General features: G+C 36.0%; 1 protein-coding gene across 1 annotated transcript; it reads right to left on the bottom strand.

Moving 5' to 3' along the window:
- Positions 1-2,826: 2,826 nt before the first annotated feature.
- LOC121962871 (neuronal acetylcholine receptor subunit alpha-2-like) lies at positions 2,827-14,455 on the bottom strand. Its single transcript, XM_042513192.1, is given in 9 exon segments — positions 2,827-2,952; positions 3,043-3,270; positions 3,273-3,504; positions 4,981-5,483; positions 6,789-7,008; positions 8,569-8,678; positions 9,627-9,671; positions 9,827-9,978; positions 14,386-14,455. Coding segments are annotated over 9 exon segments (1,686 nt in total).
- Positions 14,456-20,220: the final 5,765 nt, after the last annotated feature.

The following is a 20,220-nucleotide window of genomic DNA, read 5'->3' as shown; positions in this document are numbered from 1 at the left end:
ATTGGCTAATTTAGCAACTTTAAATAGATTATATTCTTGGGACTGATATATATCAGAACATAATGACAGTTACTGTGCAATTTTTGGCCAACAAATCAAAATATTTGGACGAGGGTGTGATAACAGGATTTCGCTCTGGTTTGACGTCGCCACACACTAATAGACATGGAGCATTTAACTCATCATTTTATTGGAAAAGTCACCAAATCCATAAATAAATAATTGCACTGGATGCTTGAAAAACAGAAAATGACTAAGCTGCTGTATACCTTAAAGACTGGTTTGCCAACTCAGTCCCCAAAATAAACGTTGGCAGTGGACGATGCTGTGAACCAGAGACATTTGTGCACTTTTTTGAAACTTTATGTTTCTTTATGTAGAAACAACACTGTTGTTTTAATGTGGTTATGTTTAATGTCCGTGTAAAAACACGGGACATTATTTTTAAGAGTTATAGTAAGAGAGAATGAGATTAAATTATTTTGTTACTAAAAATACCCCCTCACCCTGTGTCGCAGTCACACCCAAATGTTCAAATTCTGCCTGTGTTGAATTTACAATTAACGCTGTAAAAAACATTTTTTTAAAAATAACCGTGTTTTTTTCCCTCCTGCAGAATGCTTCTCTTGTCAACTTGCGAATGCTCATCGTCTCACGTCATTTCAAGACATTTCACTTATCAACGTACTCTTGACAACAGAAGTATGTGTTGTTCTTTGTTCACAAATTCACGGTTTACAGAGTTACAGATATCAGACATGGGTGGAAATATTACAAAATCTTGCTTTTGTTACCACAAATATGTCTGGAAATCTCTAATTTTTATTTTATATTGCTGCTACAAACATGGCTGTAAATCTTACAAACTTTCGTTCAAACATATTCGCTTTTGTTGCTGTTCTGCAGCTCGGCAGTCTCAACCACAGCTGAACATTAGATCGTTAGCACTTTTTTCTGTGTTTTATTTATTGTAAAATGAGCATTAAGTTGAATCAAATTGAGTATGATGCTGGATATCTAAACTCTGCGAACCCTCGTCACGTCTTTTGATCCTCAGCATGTGATAACATCGGTTCAAAATGTACAGCCACGAAGAACAACAAGTGCATTTGTTGTCACGAGTATGCCGATGAATTAAATGTCTTTAAATCAGAAGCTCTGTGTGACATGAGACGATGAGCAAGCGGTGATAAGAGAGGCATTCTGCAGAGGAGAAAAAACAGGTCACAGTTTGTATGGTGCAAGTCTTTTTTGTTTTCTTTTCCTTTAAAAATTAACTGAAAATTCGCTGTCGCTTGCAGACGGACAGACAGCACCTGCAGCAGGGGAAAGTGGGAATACTTTTTCACCACAAGATGAAACAGTTGTGTTTGTGTCAATTGTATGTTTTTTTTTTATATAATAACCCCTTTTTTTTATAAGCAGCTGGCCCTCAACTACTGTAAAGTAACCTAATTTGGTCCCCATTAAAAGAAGTTTGGACACCCCTGGTTAAAAAAAACAGTCAACACTAAGAAATACCTCTGCAAAAAACAGCATTATAGACGGTAGAATATGTTAACAAAATGCATCAATTTATTAAGAAAAAATCCTAGTATAATGTTTTGCAAAAAGTGCAAAAGTCACTGGAATATAATTCAAAAATAAAAGTAACTTCAAATAAAATATTATTTAAAGTAAATTTAAAAAAAAGAAATAAATGCAAATAAAAATGTAAGCAGTTAAAAACAAATTGTCAATGTTATATAATGCAAATCTAAAAATAAATACAAATAAAATAAATATAAAAAATAAACAAACAAAAAAAATGAATCTAGTTACAACATCTGTTTAAAAATATATGGTAGAGAAAAATCAAAGCCAATTAAATATAATCAAATCAAACTGACTAAATTACAGTATAATCAAAATATTGAAATGCATCCTTTAAAAGCATCTGTTTAAAATCAAATTGGGTTTTGTCAAGTTTTTAGCAAAGCAATTTGATCGTAAAAAATGTCAACCGTGCCGTTAAAATGCCTGTTAAAGGTTAAGGGGAACACTTTGAGAAAAGTGCTGTCGTTGGCCTGATTATATCATGTGGATGATAATGGAGAAACCCAAGAGAAGGCGCTATAACTTATAACTGACAGTTTCTTTCATTCAGTGTAATTAGCCCATCAGAGCCTTAATAGTTATATATTACTGGTCTTATTATCTTCTCTCTCTCATCTTCTCTGATTCTTTGATAATTGTGTTCAAGTGTCCTCATTCCCACTTTTTCATTCATGTGATGGAAATTTGTGGTTTTCTAGTTGGCATGAAAATCAGTTCATTTTGCTTCAGTGACACAAAGATGAGTTACATCAAACGCTTTTGTTCCTTTTTCGTCTTTCGTTTTCTCAATTTTTCACTTCATTTTCTCCTCACTGAATATTTGGTGATTGGTTTTGACATTACGTCGTAAAAGGCAAATCAATTCAGTCAAAGAAAAAATATTCTGCTGGAAAAGACACACAGTTTGAGAAAGTGCACAAAGGACGTTTTAATCCACCCGTAGCTAATTTCTCAATCAGCTTTAATTAATTATTGTGCATTTTAAAGATTTTGTGCAACAGCTGAACAGATTAGCAGCATGTTTAATAATCAATTAATCGCTTGAGTCATTTATCAAACAAAAAAAAAGCAGATAATTCACTAAGAAATTTCAAAATGAGGGGAAATCAAGTGAAAAATGTCCTTCATCAGAGAGTTTTTGTAACTGATTAATCTCTTTTGATATGCACAGACAGAATTTATTTATTAATTTAATTGCATTTTTCTTTAATTTTAATTCCCAGTTTGGTTCTAAAACATCCCGGAGAGCCACGGAGGCAGGAAGAGTCCGACTGTTCCCAGCAGACACACGATAATGAACATCCACAGGAAGATCCGGTCGACAACCATGGCGACGTACTTCCAGTCCTCCTTCACCTGCAGAGAGGGAAAAAAGAAGAAGAGAAGAGAAGAATTTTGAAAGTAAAATTAATCACGTCCAGTCTTAAAATTGGCATCAGGACTCACTGAGAAGTCTGCGTCTTCGGCTCTGAGGTGCTCTGCGATGTAGGTCACCCCCTCCAGCGCTGAAACCACCGCAGGAGACAAAACAGAGGCAGATGAACTCTGGATCGAACCATGCTCCAAAGGAGGGGTGTCTAAGACAAAGCTGAGTGAGGAGTCGCTCTGCGGGAGGAGGATGTAACGCAGAGACGGAGGGAAAGGAGGAGAGAGCGGGGAAATCCTCGGTTGTTTCGTAATAGACCAGCGACCTTCACCCCGAAACTCCCCAAGTGATCTGTGTTCATGTAACCGTGAAGGTCACAGTAGTGGATTTCATCCAAGGAGTCGAGCTGGTGGCTGCTGTGGGAACCATCGTTCTGGTAACCACGGAGATCGATGTCGGACTCCTGAGTGAGCCAGGTGGACGAACTGTGGGAGGGGCCTGGGGTCCGGATGGGGAGGAGTTTATCAGTCAAATGGCGGCGCCTAAAAACGACAAAGTGAGTTTGTCAACCCTTTGAAACCTCAGAAAACTGGCTGGATTTCTTTCACAAAAAAGGCAACAAGCAACCAAAGAAGAAAATTCCACAAAATTAGCAAGAAATGACTAAAAAAGTACAAGAAAATTACCTGAAAATTTGTAAACAAAACAAAACAGTCAACGACATAAAAAGCAACCCCACAAAAAGACTTGACACAAAAAAGTGCTTAAAAATTATAATAATTCTGTGACATAATTTAAAATATGTAATTATGATCATTTTAAAAATTTAATCTAAACCAAACAGCTGACAGATACATGTAGAGACTCGCTGATGGACATTGTGGAGCATTAAGCAGCTAAAGAGCCAAATATTTACTTCTAGAGTTGGTGGAGACCAAAAACGAGCTTAAAGGAAATGAGTATTGGGCTCCAAATTATGTGCAAATAAGTAGCAGGTTGACTACATCAACTTAAAGGTTATGATGTGTCAGTGATAAGTTTACAGCTTGTTTCTGCTGTCCCCAAGTGGACAAAAACTGCTAATGCAGCTTTAAATTAGAAAGGAGTTTCATTACTCTTGAATACTTGTACTTCTGCTACTCGCACCCTATGTACAAATGGTCAAGTTTTCACCATGTGAAGACCAAAAATCTGGTCAATAAACAATTATTTTGTGTGTTTTTACTTACGGATTGGGATAAACACAGTACATTTTTGACAATAAAAGAAAGAAGACAAGAAAAACTACAATGATTATAAAATAAAATTAATAGTATTAATAACAAAATGGAAAAATAAGGAAACTTAAAAAAGAAATAATAAACATGGTATGCGCATATAGAAAACGTTTTAGTAATAATAGGAAAATAGGGTAATAAAATAAATGAGAAATAATGATAAAATGAAAAGAAAACAAGAAAAACAACATGTACCTATTCAAAGTTTATTATATAATGCACTTTTATTTATTGGATGGATTTTTTTGAGTGTCCAAATATGGCATCCACATTACTTTTTGACAATGTAAACAATGCAATTTGTAGCTTACATACAGTCCTTAAAATGTCCCATCTTAAGGGCTGATTCACAAAAAGATAGGGCAAGGAATGTCAGCGTAAGAAAGAGAGATCATATAAGAGATTTAATATCCCAGTCTGTCAGTGTGCTCCAGTTCGCACCAACTCTCTGAAGACGATAAGAATTTTTTTGTAAATGCATGTAGTGATGCATGTGAAAATGACTGTTTTTCCAATGAGGTTATTTTGCATATAGGCCAATTTTGCACCAATGTATGCATTACTTTAAAATTGTCCATGCATATAGCACAGGACCCAGGCATTTCACCCCTTTCACTGTATTTGTCTCATTTGTGCAGGTTTAGCTGCTGCAAAAGTCATGCAGAGTGTCTATAATAAGGACAAAGTGGATGATTTTGACTTAATGATGTTTCCATGCAGTAAACATGGCGTCCGTCTCACCTCACAGGCCTGACTCCATGCTCTGGACGCTTCATGCACAGCCAGCGTGGCACCGCCGACAGGAAAAGCCTCCGAACCCATCGCGGCATGGTGTGCGTCGCAGACGAGCGGTGGTGCACGTTCAGCACAAACACGGTGATGACGATGGACAGCGTGACGAAAATCATGGTGAAGAGCAGATACTCCCCGATCAGCGGTATGACCAGCGACGTGGACGGGATGATCTCGGTGATGAGCAGCAGGAAGACGGTGAGCGACAGCAGCACGGAGATGCATAGCGTTATCTTCTCGCCGCAGTCTGAAGGGAGGTAGAAGACGAGGACGGTGAGGCAGGAGATGAGGAGGCAGGGGATGATGAGGTTGATGGTGTAGAACAACGGGAGGCGGCGGATGACGAAGTAGTAGGTGATGTCGGGGTAGATCTCATGGCAGCAGTCGTATTTCTTGGTGTTGTAGGTGCCAACAGCGTTGACAATTGCCCACTCTCCGCTCTCCCAGTAATCCTAGAGATTACATATATTTTTAGCGTCTCAAGAGATTTCTTACAGACATTCATGGTCCACAGAGGATAAATCCTACCTGATAACGGCGCTGGATGAAGGGTTAATGGTTCACCAAAGTTATTACGGTTAGTCTTTGCACCAATTTTTTGGTAATTCACCCAACATTAGTTGAGACGTCTCGCTTAAAAACACTCTTGAGAACCTCAAGAGAAAAAAATCATGGGATCATCAGGGTTCATCCTCTGGGAACCATGAATGTTCATACCAAATTTAATGGCAGTCATTCACATAACATCGAGATAATTCACTCGAGACCTAAACGTTGGATCGCTTGACTAAAATGTCAGTAGTTTTCCGGACGTAAGAAAAGTATGGAAGACCATTTCTCCCAGTGCGATGTGTAAAGTGAAAAAGTTCCTCATTATAATAAGAATCTTTATCGAAATAATGTGTCAGTATCACAAATTAAACAGCAACTCATTTCAAAATAATGAGACACTTTCTCAAAATAATGAATTATTATCTATAATATGATGATAAGCATTTTTGAGTAGTATCTCAAAATTATGGCTTAATTTCTTACAATAAGGATTTAGTATCTAAAAATAATGTGAATCTTTTTGAAAATAATGACAAACTTTCTGAAAATAGTGTCTTGGTGTCTCAAAAATAATAACAAAGTTAATCAAAATATTCAGCAACTTTCTAAAATAATGTCAAACTTAAAAAAAGAAAATAGTGAAAAACTCTCTCAAAATAATGACTTAGTTTCTGAAAATAATAAGTTAATATTTTAATATAATAAAAAATTACTGAGTTTCTCAAAATAATGACCTATAGAGTCTCATTATTTTGAGAAAGGAAGTCATTATTTTGTGACATTTTTCTTATTAGAATTTATTGTTTAATCACGCTTGCAGAAGTGAGCACGAAGCAGTACGTTACTTAGAAACTGCCTTCGCAGGCTAACTTATATTTAACTCTTTTGCTAAGAAAATCTAGACACCTTTAAAAAAAATGTCAGCGTTTTAAACATGAGGAATCTCTCCAGGATTAAGCGTTTCGTCTCCAGAGAAGCTAATTCATGCATGTTGTTTTCTCCAGAAGTTAAAGCTGCAGTGCAACAGCATCACGCTGTTTATTAGAAAGTAGGCAGGCTGAGCGTTTAGCTGGAAAACTTCTGCAGACAAAAGGTTGAGGAGACGCGTGTGTGAAGCACTGATAAAAAAGGTTAAGAGGCAGAGCTGGGAGATCACATGAGAAGAGGAGTGCCAGTTTTGGCTAAATGACTCAAAATCAAACAACCTTCAGGTCCACTGTGTTCTCAAAGGGCTCCAGGTCGATTTTGGCGCGGTCGTACGTCCAGGAGCCAAACTTCATTTTGCAGCTTTGCTGGTCGAAAGGGAAGAAGGTGACATCAATGGAGCAGGAAGACTTGTAGATGGCGGGTGGCACCCAGCGGATACGACCGGTGTGAAATAGATGTGCCTTGGTCATGTGGGTGACGGCGAACTCTCCGTCTGCACTGGAGAAAGGGCACGAAACAAAGCCATCAACTTACCATAAAAACAAATCAAATTCATTAAAAATAAAAATAAAAACTCAAAAAATAATAATTAAGATGAAACATAAAGTCATGCGAGTCAGAACTGATAAAAAAATATAAAAATGAAATAAAATAAAATAATGAGATAAGATAAATATACATGATAAAAATAAATAAATAAGATAAATTAATAGATAAAACAGTAAACCAATATAAGTTAAAACCAAGAAAATACATTTAAAAAATAAAATAACAGCAAGGTGGGAAAATATTTTAAATTGACAAGAAGGAGAAAGGAACCCAATAGTAAAGTATTATCCAGATAAAAGGGGATTTTTCACACTTTTTTGTTTAGAAAAGCTCCCAAGTTTCCATCTTATTACGTTTAAAACTCAAACCAATAAACCTGCAGCCATGCGACGTTTAATAATTGATCACTGAATGTTAACGACGCTGTATTCATGATGCAAGCTCATTTACACAAATGCTGAAGGAGGAGAAAGTTTCGTCTCCATCCAGACAAATTTAAGGATTAATACTTCCTCGGGGCCCTGAGGGGGGGAAACCAGACTTTGACTTAAAATGATGCAACATCGCTGCACAGACGCACAGAATCGGGGTCATTTATTCAACAGGATAATTTGCATGTTTCACCAATTGGTATGCAGGAATATGCAGAAATGCTGTGGTATCATCAAGATGTTTGGCTCCATATGAGTGACCTTCCCTCCTTAAGCGCTCTCAGAGGATGAGGACGTTGTTATGGATCAAGCGGGTAATTGATCACTACAGATAATTTCCAGCTCCACCTACAGAGATGTGAAGTCGTGTCCGTTTAAAGTGTCCTTGGATGGCTGTGTGTGTGATGGATTTAATATCAGCAAAATTACTATAAACGGCTTTATTGTCGAGAAACAAGAATTAACAGTGGGCCTTTGCTCCATGTTTTTTTCAAAACCGTGGAGCGACTTAACAAGACATGGCCCAAAAAAAAAAGAAATAGAAAAAAAGAAATTAGTAAAACTTTACAAGAAATTTACCTGAAAATAAGCATATTTACAAAAAAATACATATAAATAAATACATTAATAAAATTACAAATGAAAATTTAAAATATATGCTTTTTTTCCTACTTAAATATATAATCATAATAATTATATTTTTTTCTGGGTATTTTTCCATAGTTTTTTTCTAATAATTATCTAATAATTCTCCCCCTTAACGCTAAATCTCTGGTAATTTTCCTTGTCACCTTTTACTAACTTCTCGCAAATTTTGGGGCATTTTTTGCCAAATACTACATTGCCCACTTTCCTCATGTTTTTGAAATAAATGGCACCCATTAGCTCAGATTTTAAAATGTTAAATAGCTTGTTAGAGGCGTCTGAATGTAGCAGATGAAAACTGATGTCAAACTAGGTTTAAAGGAGTTAACAACTTGTCCAGCTTATCTGTTAAGTGTGAAGATGTGTAGAGTTTGTGCAACTGAAGCAAGCTGCAGGTTTTTGGTGTTAAATGTGTCATTTTGTGTTTTTTTACTTGTTGTACAGCACAATGTCGGGCACCCAGATGAGCTCGGAGGGGACTCTGATGGACGTCACATTATCGAAGTCGGCGGGACTCCACTGCAGCTTGTAGTCGGTCCATTCCTGCCAACAGGTACACAGTCAAAAGTCAAAAATCTTGTTTGAACCTGGTTTAGTCCTACCGTTTTTATACAAAAAAGACCAAATTGAAGAATCGGTACAATCGATTGTAAATAAACTACAAATTAAAAACTGTAAATTAAAAGATAATTATTTTCTAACCTGGACCCTATTTACACACATTTTTGAGTCAAAGGGAACAATAACTTTTGGAAATTGGGCAGATTGTAATGAAACAGCCTGGAAATCGTTATTGCCAAACACACCAGACTCCATTTAAATAAACAGTAATTTTAACTTGTATAGCGCCAACATATTTTCACATCTAACCGCAAGAATTAAGGGTTAATTTCAACTAAACCAGATTTGGGGATTGTTGGAACAGTGGAAAGATACACCAGGATGGCTTTTGTGAGTTTTGTTTTGTTTCTGTCAACCTTACATGAAGTTTGTTAGATGATGCTAAAATTACTGTTTATTTAAATGGAGTCTGGTTGGTTTTGAGATGGTGTTTTTTTTAGGTTGTTCTGGTTAAACAAAAAGGATCTAACTGTTTAACAAAAAGGTTAATCTCTATAGGGATCCTTTCTGTAATGTTGTCAGACCATTAGAATAATTTGAGCCTGTCGGTGGCAAAAACAAACATTTTTAATGGACGTAAACTGACCGTGCACAGTTGCCCCTGAACAGTACACTTCATTGTAGCCCTTTTTTACTACTGCTGGCACTGTTAACGCTAAATACTGGACCAATTTCAAAAGTTGTGGTTCCCCTTATACAAAAAAATAAAAAACAAAACATGAGCAGTTACGGTCCAAGCTGGAAAATACTGAACTTACTCTTTAATATGAAAATCAGCATCCGAGAAATCACATTTGTTTGGTTGTTACTGATAACTTCAGCCTCTATACTGATCACACACACACACAAACATGTCAGTTTCTTCTGCACCTGTTTCAGCCACACGTTGGTCGTCATCATCTGATTCTTCTCATCCTGTTTTTGAGACAAAAAGCGACAAAAATTGGGATTATTAGCTCTTATTATGAAACTCTCACGTGTTAGTTTGACTGCTTTTAAACTCCAAAATATTTTTAAAAAAGCAAAGAAAAGTGTGTTTAGGGTCTATAGATATGTTTGTGTGTTCCCACCACGTCTATCAGCTGTGCGATTGAGAGGCCGAATTTGACGATAACCACGTCGGTGATGTTTCTCGCGGGACGCGTCCACTTGCTGTAGCCCCCAAACAAGCTCCTGAAGAGCTCGTCCTCAGTGTGACCGTGAGTCCAGTCTTCAGCCAGCACTGAGGGAGAGACGCAGACAAGAGATCATTTATCATTATAATAATAATAATTTTTAATCATCATCCAAACACTGAACTGCACACGTAATCTTAAAATGCCACCAAATTCCAACCACCTGATCATAAAAATAATAATAAAAATAATGACGATAATACACATTTTTTTAGTAGTCAATTTTAAGCAAAAAAAAAAAAAAAAAAAAAAGTGTTTATCCTCTGGAGACTTTGAGTTATTTAAATTAACTAGTGATAATTTGTGGATGTGATATTGGTTAGACTGAGAGATAAGCCATTTTTAATTTTTTTTTTTTGATTTATTTGTTAAATTTAAGCAGCCTGAGGATCTTGTGGATTGAAACGTTGCCTTGTGATAAAAAAATAGAACAAATCAAATAAATCAATAAATAGAATAAAATAGATAAAGAAAAAGCAGAACAAAATTGCCCTGTGGGAGTTTAACGTTTTTCTGTTTTTATGCACAAAGTACATTTTCTGTCCTGCACCTGTGTGTATTTTGACTGGATGTGCATACATTAGTTTCTCTTTTTATGATAAATTTAAGGGCAACATTCATCTACACACTAGAAAGTGTAGTTAGATGATTATCTTGAGACTTGAATTATTTATTTATTTGTTTTTTGTGGAGTCTCAGCAGCCCAGTCGTCAGAAGAAAATGTTTGCATTGTACGTTTTTGCAAACCACAAATACGTCACATTTGTATGTTTCATATGTATCATTTCAATGTTTTTTAAAGTGACGTAGATATGAGCTGAAGAGAAGTCTGGTTGTGTTGTAGCGAGTCATTGCCGTCTGTCCAGCAGCTTTTGGAGCATGAAAAGTCTTTCACAGTCATCGCTGCATTTCCAGCCAAGTGATGTTTTCTTTTGCCTGACCTGAGCACACTTTTGTTTAAACCTAAAGTCTCAATGTATCCGCTGCATAATAACGTGCAAACATGACAGACCCTTTGCACAGAAAAAGGACAGTTCCAACAATTTGTTTGCCGGCTGCATATCTCCTTTTTTGTACCCTGCAAAACTCCTGATTTTGTTGTTGTTTTTGCAGATTAAATGCAGGGGATCCTCCACTGGCACTTTTTTGATAAACAAACTATTTTTAACATTTTTTTGCACTCTGGGACCTTATGTATACCAAAAGTACAAAGGTAATACCCAGTGTGAATAACTTTATTTTAACTTTATTTTTAACTTTTAAATGTGTACATGAGTACACAGATTTTCTCATAATTGTTTTAATTATTCAAGAAATACAGACAGTTCTGAACAAAACTTACTTCTTAATTTAGTTTTTGGTGTTTCTTATCGATGATACTTTTGACCTTCCTCTCACTCCAAGATTTTAAACAGCTATTCTCTTTATAATTTTCCTTTCATTGGGCTTAAACCAAAGCACTTATAGTTGGGAAAGTGAGAGGCAATAATGTATCCCAAGTCTTAAAAAAAGGCAATTACCTGAACTTTATTGTTTCCACAGGTTCAGACTGCGATCTCCCGCAATTTGATTAAATTTTATGTCATGCAGCAAAATCATCAGAGATAATTGAACTTTAAAATCAACACTCAAAGCCAAGTTTTCTGGCAGTCACCATTCATGGGAGTCATAATTTCATGCTTGAAATAAACCTCTTTAATCCGAGTGTTTGACCTTTTTGTGTCGGACGTGATTTGATTTGTCTCGCGGGTTAAATGAACAGTGGCGGAGGCTGCATGTGGTAAAAATATCTTCTTCTGTTCACTTCAGGGCCAGCAATCTCCTCCTTCCTCCGTCTTCTCTCAACACACAGCTTTGAACTCTGGCAAGCAATCTGGCATCACCGGCAAGCAATTTAGGATTAGCCAGTGCACGAAACAGCGAGCCAAGAGCACAAACTGTGCAAATGTGTGTAACGCCAGTTTTTGTGATTATTGGCTATTTATAACCGACAAAATGATGTTTCAGGTGAGGCTCTGCCAGTGGAGGAGAAACGGATAACGTGTTGTGGGATTGCGTTGCAGTTTGTGTTGCAGGATTCAGACTTTTTCCAGCACTGATGTCTGCACGTAAACTCCCTATTTTATGATTTCTAACCTATTTTGTCTCATTCTCAACAAATTATTCTGGTGTATTCGGGTGTGAAAAAGTACTTTTGGCCTCTTTTGACCTGATTGCCCGATAGAGAAAATGTTGGGTTTTTTTAACCACTTTTGTTGCTAATTCATCCTAGCCCAATTGCCAGAAAAAATGTTGGAATTTTATGTTTCTGCATACGAAAAATGACATTTCTATGTTATTATGTCGCGGATACATTTAAACTCTACATTTCTACAATGCTGCAGTTGGTTTGTTGTTGTTCTAGGGACAAAAATCACTTTGTTTTGACATGTTTTGACAAATAAAAACAATTCCTGATTTTGGGGGCACAATCCCTGCATCAGATGCAGCGATGTCTTGGTATAAACCGCTGCTTTTCATGCCATGATCCAGGCAGAAAACGCAGCGAGCTCTCCGTGAACTAACGCTTTTCATGCCTCTATCCTGGCAGGAAACGCAGTGATGTCTCCAAAAAAAAAAAAAAACACTTTTCAAGGCTATAATTTACGGGAAATGCAGCGATGTCTTGCTAAAAATAGCATCGGTCTCTTGTCAGGAAAAGTAGAAACTAACCATTTCTTCTGGCGCTCTCCCGGCTGGAAATGCAGCAGTTTCTTAGTAAAAAAAAAACGAATGCTTTTCGTAGCACTACGTATATCCCAGCAGGCTATGCAGCGATGTCTCGGAAAAAAGTAACCTCTTTTTGTGGCATTATCCTTGCAGAAAACACAGCAATGTCTTGTTAAAAAAAAAAAAAAAACACTTTTTGTTGCACTATCCCAGCGGGAGATGCAGTGATGTCTTGGTAAAAAAAAATCTCTATCTCTATCTTGGCAAGGAAACAGTAATGTTTCAGTAGGAATCAACTGCTTTTTATGCCAGTATCCCAGCTAAAAATGCAGCGATATCTCAATAAAAACAACTCTTTTCCGTTGCACAATGCTAGCAGAAAAATATAGTGAGGTCTGTACATAACAATTGCATTCAATGCCACATTTCCCGCCAGAATAACAGTGACAGGTTGCTATAAAACACTCACATTTGGTGCCTAAAAAGATGCTGGAGACACGGCAATGACTCAATAACTCATGACCGCTTTTTGCTGTTTGTGAGGCTGGTTTCATGATGACAAAAGTCAGCTCATATGTAATATCACTTTATTTTATGATACTTAAAGCAAATGTAACATATCAGTGGAAACCTTTGTGTTTTACTAGCTGTGTTTTTGTGTGTCTTTTGCTTTGGTTACATATAATGTTAAATGCTCACGGACCCTACAAGAATATAAAACTGGATTTTATTATTATTATTATTATTATTTATTATCAGAGACTGAAAAATGCCTTTAAGTACTCATGAAGCCAAGCCCAAAATATTGCAAATCATTAGTAAGTGGCAGAATTATTCTCTTATGTTGACTCGAGATACTTATAGTCATGTAAAATTTATATGGATACAGTAGCATTGCTGTAGGAGAGTAAATTGCTTAAGCTACTTGAGAACACCAAACTCCAAATTTTATGAAATCACTAGTAAATAAGGGAAAAAGTAGTATTGCAGATATAAGATGCAAAAACAAGATTGTTTTAGGGGTTTGGAAAATGCTTTCAGGTACCCATAATATTATTAAAGTTCCTTTGGGGTATACAGGAGGTTTAAGTAGCATTTTAGTATTATGTGACTGTAAAAATCACCATTAAATTAAAGGACATTAAAAGGGTTCAGGTGCCAGAGTTCAGAAGGTATCCAAATATTATAAAATCACTATTAAGTAGCAGAATTTTCTTTTCAAGTCCTTACAAAAACTATCATAAGAAGCATATTAACATTTCTTTCACAACTTCATAGAACCAGGGAAATACTGTAGATGCAAAAACAAGACTTTAAGATTGTTTAAGGGGTTTAAAAAGTTCCTTTCCTGATTTACAGGAGATTTAAATAACATTTCAATATTATGTAACTGCAAAAAATCACCATTAAATGACATTAGAAAAACACTGTGCACTTTAAATGTATTTATCCTGTGAATTCAATCACCCAGGAAAAAAGTCCTATTGTGGATTTGAGATTATTACCAATTATTACAAAATTTGATGATAAGAGTTTGAAATATTCCGGAGTGCCACACAGACGATATAATACCACAAGAGGTAATAGTATTGTAAATTTAAATATAAGCATATATATAGGTGAATATTGTAATAACTTAAGATATTCTGTATTTGCTTTTGTTTTTGTTTTTTATCAAAACATTTCACCAAAAGTCGCTATAATTGAAATCTCTGAAGCTGCGGAGCTTCGACGGTTTCACTCACCGGAGTTCATGCAGATGATCCAGCAGCAGAAAAGCGCTGAAGTCGCGGGAAAATCTCTTTTTAGCTCCATTTGAATAAATACAAACACAATGCACAGAAATAAAATGAAGATCAGGCTGTTTAAAATGGGTTGCGCCTTTGTTTGTCCATGGTCATGTCCTGCTCGCGCTCAAACAGCTGGATGGATCAAAACCTCCGAGGATGCTTTATCGCCCACTGTCATCAGCACGCGATCACATCACAATAAAATGCCTATAGGGGCTGGACTCTGTCAGTGTGGGCTAATGGTGACATTATTATTTTTTTATGGTTAAAACAGTCTTAAATATTTCTACTTTTTTGCTGCAATTTGCAGTTTTAGATTATTAAGGTGTTATAAAATATAGCTTTATAATTAACAGAATATGTTAACAAAATGCATCAATTTATTATGAAAAAAAGATATTTCCCGAGTATAATGCTTTGTAAAAAAGTGCAAAAGTCATGTAATATAAAACAAATCTGAAAATTAAAGTGACCTCATGCAATAAACTTATAGATATACTAAATAGACAAAAATCAAAAAGAATCTAGTTAAAAAAATGTATAAAATATTTGGTTAAAAAATTGAAAAACAAACAAACATATAAACAAAAAAATAAAAATTAAAACAAATAATAATGAATCTAGTAAAAAAAAATGCTTGAAAATGTATGCTAAAAACCAATAGTCAATTTAATATAATTACAATAGAATTGAATAGAATTATAGTATTATCAAAAAACTAGATCATGTAAAAAAAATCTGTATAAAATGAAATTGGGTTTTGCTGGGTTTTTGGCAAAAATCATCATTCATTAAAGTGATGTACATCACATTAATGCATCACTAATTATATCACAGCCATATAGGCTAATCATTGTGGAGGACCAAACCTGCAATAATAAAAAGTTATTAAATAAATTACTCAATAAATGCATTGAAATAATAAAAAAGACATGTAGACATTAAAATCTCAATTATTTAATAAATATGTATTTTGAATATGATAAATAGATCTGCACAGACATAGAAAAAATAAAAATATATTTATCCATTAGGCAAATTATTTAAGTAATTATTTCATTCCCAGTACATTCTTATCTCTTTATTTCTCATTGATTTATTTTTCTATTTATTTATATTTTGTTTTTATGTAATTAAGTGACCATATATTAATGGGGGGGTGTCTTGACAATTTTTTTCTACAAAAAGAGAGAGTGAAATTAAACAGACCAGCAGTTGATACCAGAACAAATCTCTGTCATGCCAAACTGCATTGGATAAACACAGATTTTTAACATGAAACTGTCTTTTTCACTGATTTTTCCTGTTCAATTTGCCATTTCTGTTTGTTTTGGACAGAATGCGACCTCTGTGGATAATTCGGCTCCTGGTGAAAACCTCCTGAACATCTGGATCAGAAATAAGGTGAGCTTTTTTTTTCTTTTCAGAAGACAAAAAAGGTGGACACACATTAACGTGCTGAGCCAGCAGCCCTCCTCTGCCATGAGAAAGGGCACTGGAAAAACAGTGAACTGCTCTTTTTGGTGTTTTTATTGGTTTTAATCACCTGGTTAGTTAGTTTTGGAGAGGGAGAGACCTCTGTGGATGATTCGGCTCCCAGTAAAAACCTCACAACCAAATTCAAACTGGGAGATGTTTCAGCTGGTTGCAATCTGCAATACTAAATTTTAGAGGCGTATTCAGTTCAGCTGACTTATTAAGATGTTTTCGAGGACATTTCAGACCTTAAACCAAAATAGTATACTCTTATGCTTAAAGATACTGACATAGATGGTCAAAAAATAAATAGGAAATGATGATGATAATAATAATTTCAGTCTCTTTGTGGTCAGTATGTGTTAATTTAACATTTTGCAAGTGAGGGCTAGGGTCTGACATTTTAACCGCATGGACCTTCCATGCATCTCACATTACACAAACTCCAACCTACGGCTGCAGGTAAAAATGTTTGAGAAAAAACTTATAAACTGATCAAATGTTTGTGGGCGAGTTTGTAGAAATGTGTAACTGCTAGATGATGTAGTTGAGCAGGTTCCCCTGACGCTGCATGACTGTGTGACCGCTCCTCTCTTTCATCTATTTTCAGTAATTACTCCACATTCACATGTCCATCACTGGCCTTAAAAACCTCCAAGGAAAATACCAGATATCTTCAGGCAAAATGAAGCTTTTAAACTGAGAACTTTTGGTGCTTCTAACTAGTTTTGTGACTATTGAAGAATGTCAATACGCTTTTGAAAAGCTAATATGCAAAGCAGGAGGTTGTTTTTAGAATAAGCTTTGTTGTGTAATGTTTTCTATTTTCTTCATTCATTTCTTTCTTTTTTTGTCTTAATATATATATATATATTATCTAAAAGGAGTACAGGAAGGGATCATCTCAAATATTCTGCTTAAAATAATAAATGCTGTACACATATCTCACATCTGGAAAATAAATCCAGATTTTTTTTCACTTACATGCACCTACATGAGAAAATAGCAAAAGAAACTCATGAACATTTTTTTTAAGAAATGTCTTAAAATCCAAGAAATGTCCTTAAATCCAAGAAAAGTCTTAAAATCCAAGAAATGTCCTTAAATCCAAGAAATGTCCTAAAATCTGAGAAACACCCAAAAAGATAGGGATATGCTAAAATCTTAGAAATGTCCTTAAATCCAAGAAATGTCCTAAAATCCTAGAAAAATATTTTGGGCTGCCTCGACTGGTCCCTGGCCTCCTGTCATTTTTCAAAAGTGTCCCCCCAAAAAAAGCAAGTTGAATATCCCTGATCTAGTTTGTAAGCTGCAGACAGATGTTTATAAAGATGAATGATCTGTTTCTTTTCCCAACTACTGTACAAAAATGAAGCCAAAATATCACGGCTGCTGCCAGTTTACGTTGGTGATGTTTGTTTGGAGCCAGAGTCCGCACAGTCACGATCTCTGTGGTGTCAAACATCCACCCATATACCCGTCCGACCGACATCAGAACCACTTTTTTTAAGCATCAAATTACTTATTAAAACCAAACTTATCAGAAAAACAGACACTTGGAGAAACATCAGGGTGATAAGAACTAACTAAAAATGATGGGAACCATGTTTGGGGAAAAATTTTTAGATGTGAACTTTGAGTTTTTAGTAAAAAAAAAAAAATAATAATAATAAAATAATAAAGTTTATTTATATATCACTTATTAAAACCAACTTTACAAAGTTCTGTACACTTAATTTTTGTTAAAAAAACACAACACAAAATGAAAAAAATATACATATAAGAACAATACACAGAAAAAATGTTAAAAAAAAAAAAAAAAAAAGAAATACAACACAGAAGGAACACTTTTGAATCAGTGGTTGAAGTTCGTTTGACCCCTGACCGATTCTATACTACAGCAGCGATAACTTCAGGGCCATACCTGCAGAGACGGTAAATCTGCCACAAATAAGAGAAGAGAGAAGAATGCGTTTTGTGTGAAGAAACCATCTTTAGCATGACAATTGCACAGAGTGGTAAAAGACAGCTGAAACCCCAGAGGACAAAAATGCTGGACCTGTAAGAGATGTCGTCCTGTAGGATTTTTAAAGCCAACATTTGAATGGAAAGCAAAAAATTTAAGACAGAGACGAAAGAATGGAGCAACACACTGTATTTACTTTTTTCCCTCTTGTCAGTTCACTGTATGACCAGTGCTGATTGATTTATGGCCCAATAAACACTTGGGCTTAGACTAGAAGTTAGCAACACTTTGTTAAAAAAAATTAAGGATATATTTTTATTATTTCTATACTTGCTTTTTTTGTTTCAGTTTTGGCAGTACTGGGGGTAGTTTTACTTCTGCAAGAAAAAGTCTTGGTGGGTATTTTTTAAGGCTTATGCTGCGTTTAAATGGTTCAGGTAGACGACAGATTGAAAAGCAAATATCATTTTAGTGGACAAGAGCAGGATGGTAAATTTAGGCAACATATGCTCACCCAAAGTTGTCACGTATGGCACTTTGACAGTGGACTTCCACATTACGCTCTAGCTATCCTGCATCTGCTGTTGACTCTCCAGGATGCCACAATCACCACCCGAATGTCAAAAGACAGACAAAAAATGACTCGAAAGCAATACAAAACAACCAAAAGAAGACAAAAACACCTCAGTAAGGCACATACAACCACAAATAAACATATCACAACCAGGAGGGGCCTCCAAATGACCACATAGAGATGCAAATGTCAAAAAAGTGGCTCTATGACAGCAGGTATTTTGTATTATATGTATTTGGAGGATCACAAAGGCAAGTGATTGACATGTGAGTGTGAAGGAATGACTTTAAATCGATGAAAGAGTGGAGCAGTCACACAGCAGTCCAGATACCATGCATTTCTACAAACTCACCCGCAAACATTTCAATATTTCGTTAATTTTCATCTCAAACACCTGAAGCTGCAGTTTGAAGTTTATGTAATGAGAGAGGCATGTATTGATTACACGTACTGGCCAGGGAGAAAGTCAAATTGACGACAAAGAGACACAAAACTCCTAGAAAAGAAGAGACGTGGTAACCCCTGTAACAGAGGGAGAAAAAAAAGGAAGAAACCTCAGGAAGAGCAGCAGAGGATGATCAGGGATCCCTCTTGCAGGACAGACAGACGGGCAATAGATGTCGTAAATAAGAAATGAAATACAGTCGTGGGCAAAAAGGAAAGAGAAAGAGAGAGGGGAGGAGAGGCACAGCAATAATAGAAACAGACACGTCATAGTACAATAACGATAGGTGTGAAATTATTAAATGCACTGTATGATGATGTTGAGGGTGACAGTAAGAGTCTCATGCGTGTGTTCCCATCCTACTTTTGGAGACTCTGGGAACCACAAGTAATCCTGCATTTTCAGAGCGCAGTGATCTTGAGGGCTGATAGGGAACTATGAGCTGCGACAGACAGGATGGAGCCAGTGCAAAGAAGGGGCCCCCCTCTCACTTTATCCATCCATGGGGGGGATGACATTTTAAATATTAGGGATAATTTATTTGGAATAAATCAAGATTTACTTGAGCACCTTTCTGTGTTTGCCGACAGCAAAGAACACCACACACACCTACACCTCTATGTGGGTGTAGGCACCATTTTTTTTTTATGATCATACACACATTAATTTATTCAAGAGCTCACAGGAGTTGGCATTAGACCAAACGCAATGACAAAATTGTGGTTTGAACATTGTAAGAAATATGTTTTTTTAATTACAGTTATTCAACAAAAAACTGAGAATGTAGCTTAATTTTAAATATTATTAAATTATTATTTTATTTATTTCCCAAATAAATTGTATTCATTCTGACACATCAAGATTTTGGTGGTAAAATGTTTAACTTAGTCACCTTGACTAAATCACATGATTTTTCTGTAAAATGCTGCTGTGACTGCCACTTAACTGCATTCTTGAATTTTAATAAAGTGCAGTTACTCAACAGGCTGCTTAAGGCAACAGAAAGCAGGTTTGGGGAGTCAAAATTTTCCGAGAATGTTCATTTTGAACGACACGGACCGGCATAAAAGCAGCAGAGAGACGCAGGGCAGGCACATCTGGCTGAGACCTCCACCTGCAGAGTTTCATCTCCCTGCTGCTCCAGACGGTAAGACCGACTCCCTCTCTCTCCGCCTGGCCTCGTGTAGCCCAGAAATGCTCAACCTGCTTTTCTTAGGGGCCACTTTTGCAAAATTACAGGAGGCCAAGGGCCAGTCGCAGCAGCCCCGTACATGTTTTAAGAATTTTAGGACACTTTTTGGATTTTAGCACATTTCTCTGATTTAAGGA

Source organism: Plectropomus leopardus, chromosome 24 (assembly GCF_008729295.1).
Source record: "Plectropomus leopardus isolate mb chromosome 24, YSFRI_Pleo_2.0, whole genome shotgun sequence".
Classification (NCBI taxonomy): Eukaryota; Metazoa; Chordata; class Actinopteri; order Perciformes; family Serranidae; genus Plectropomus; species Plectropomus leopardus.
The sequence above is the reverse complement of the archived record's forward strand: the minus strand, read 5'-3'. Positions and strand labels throughout refer to the sequence as shown.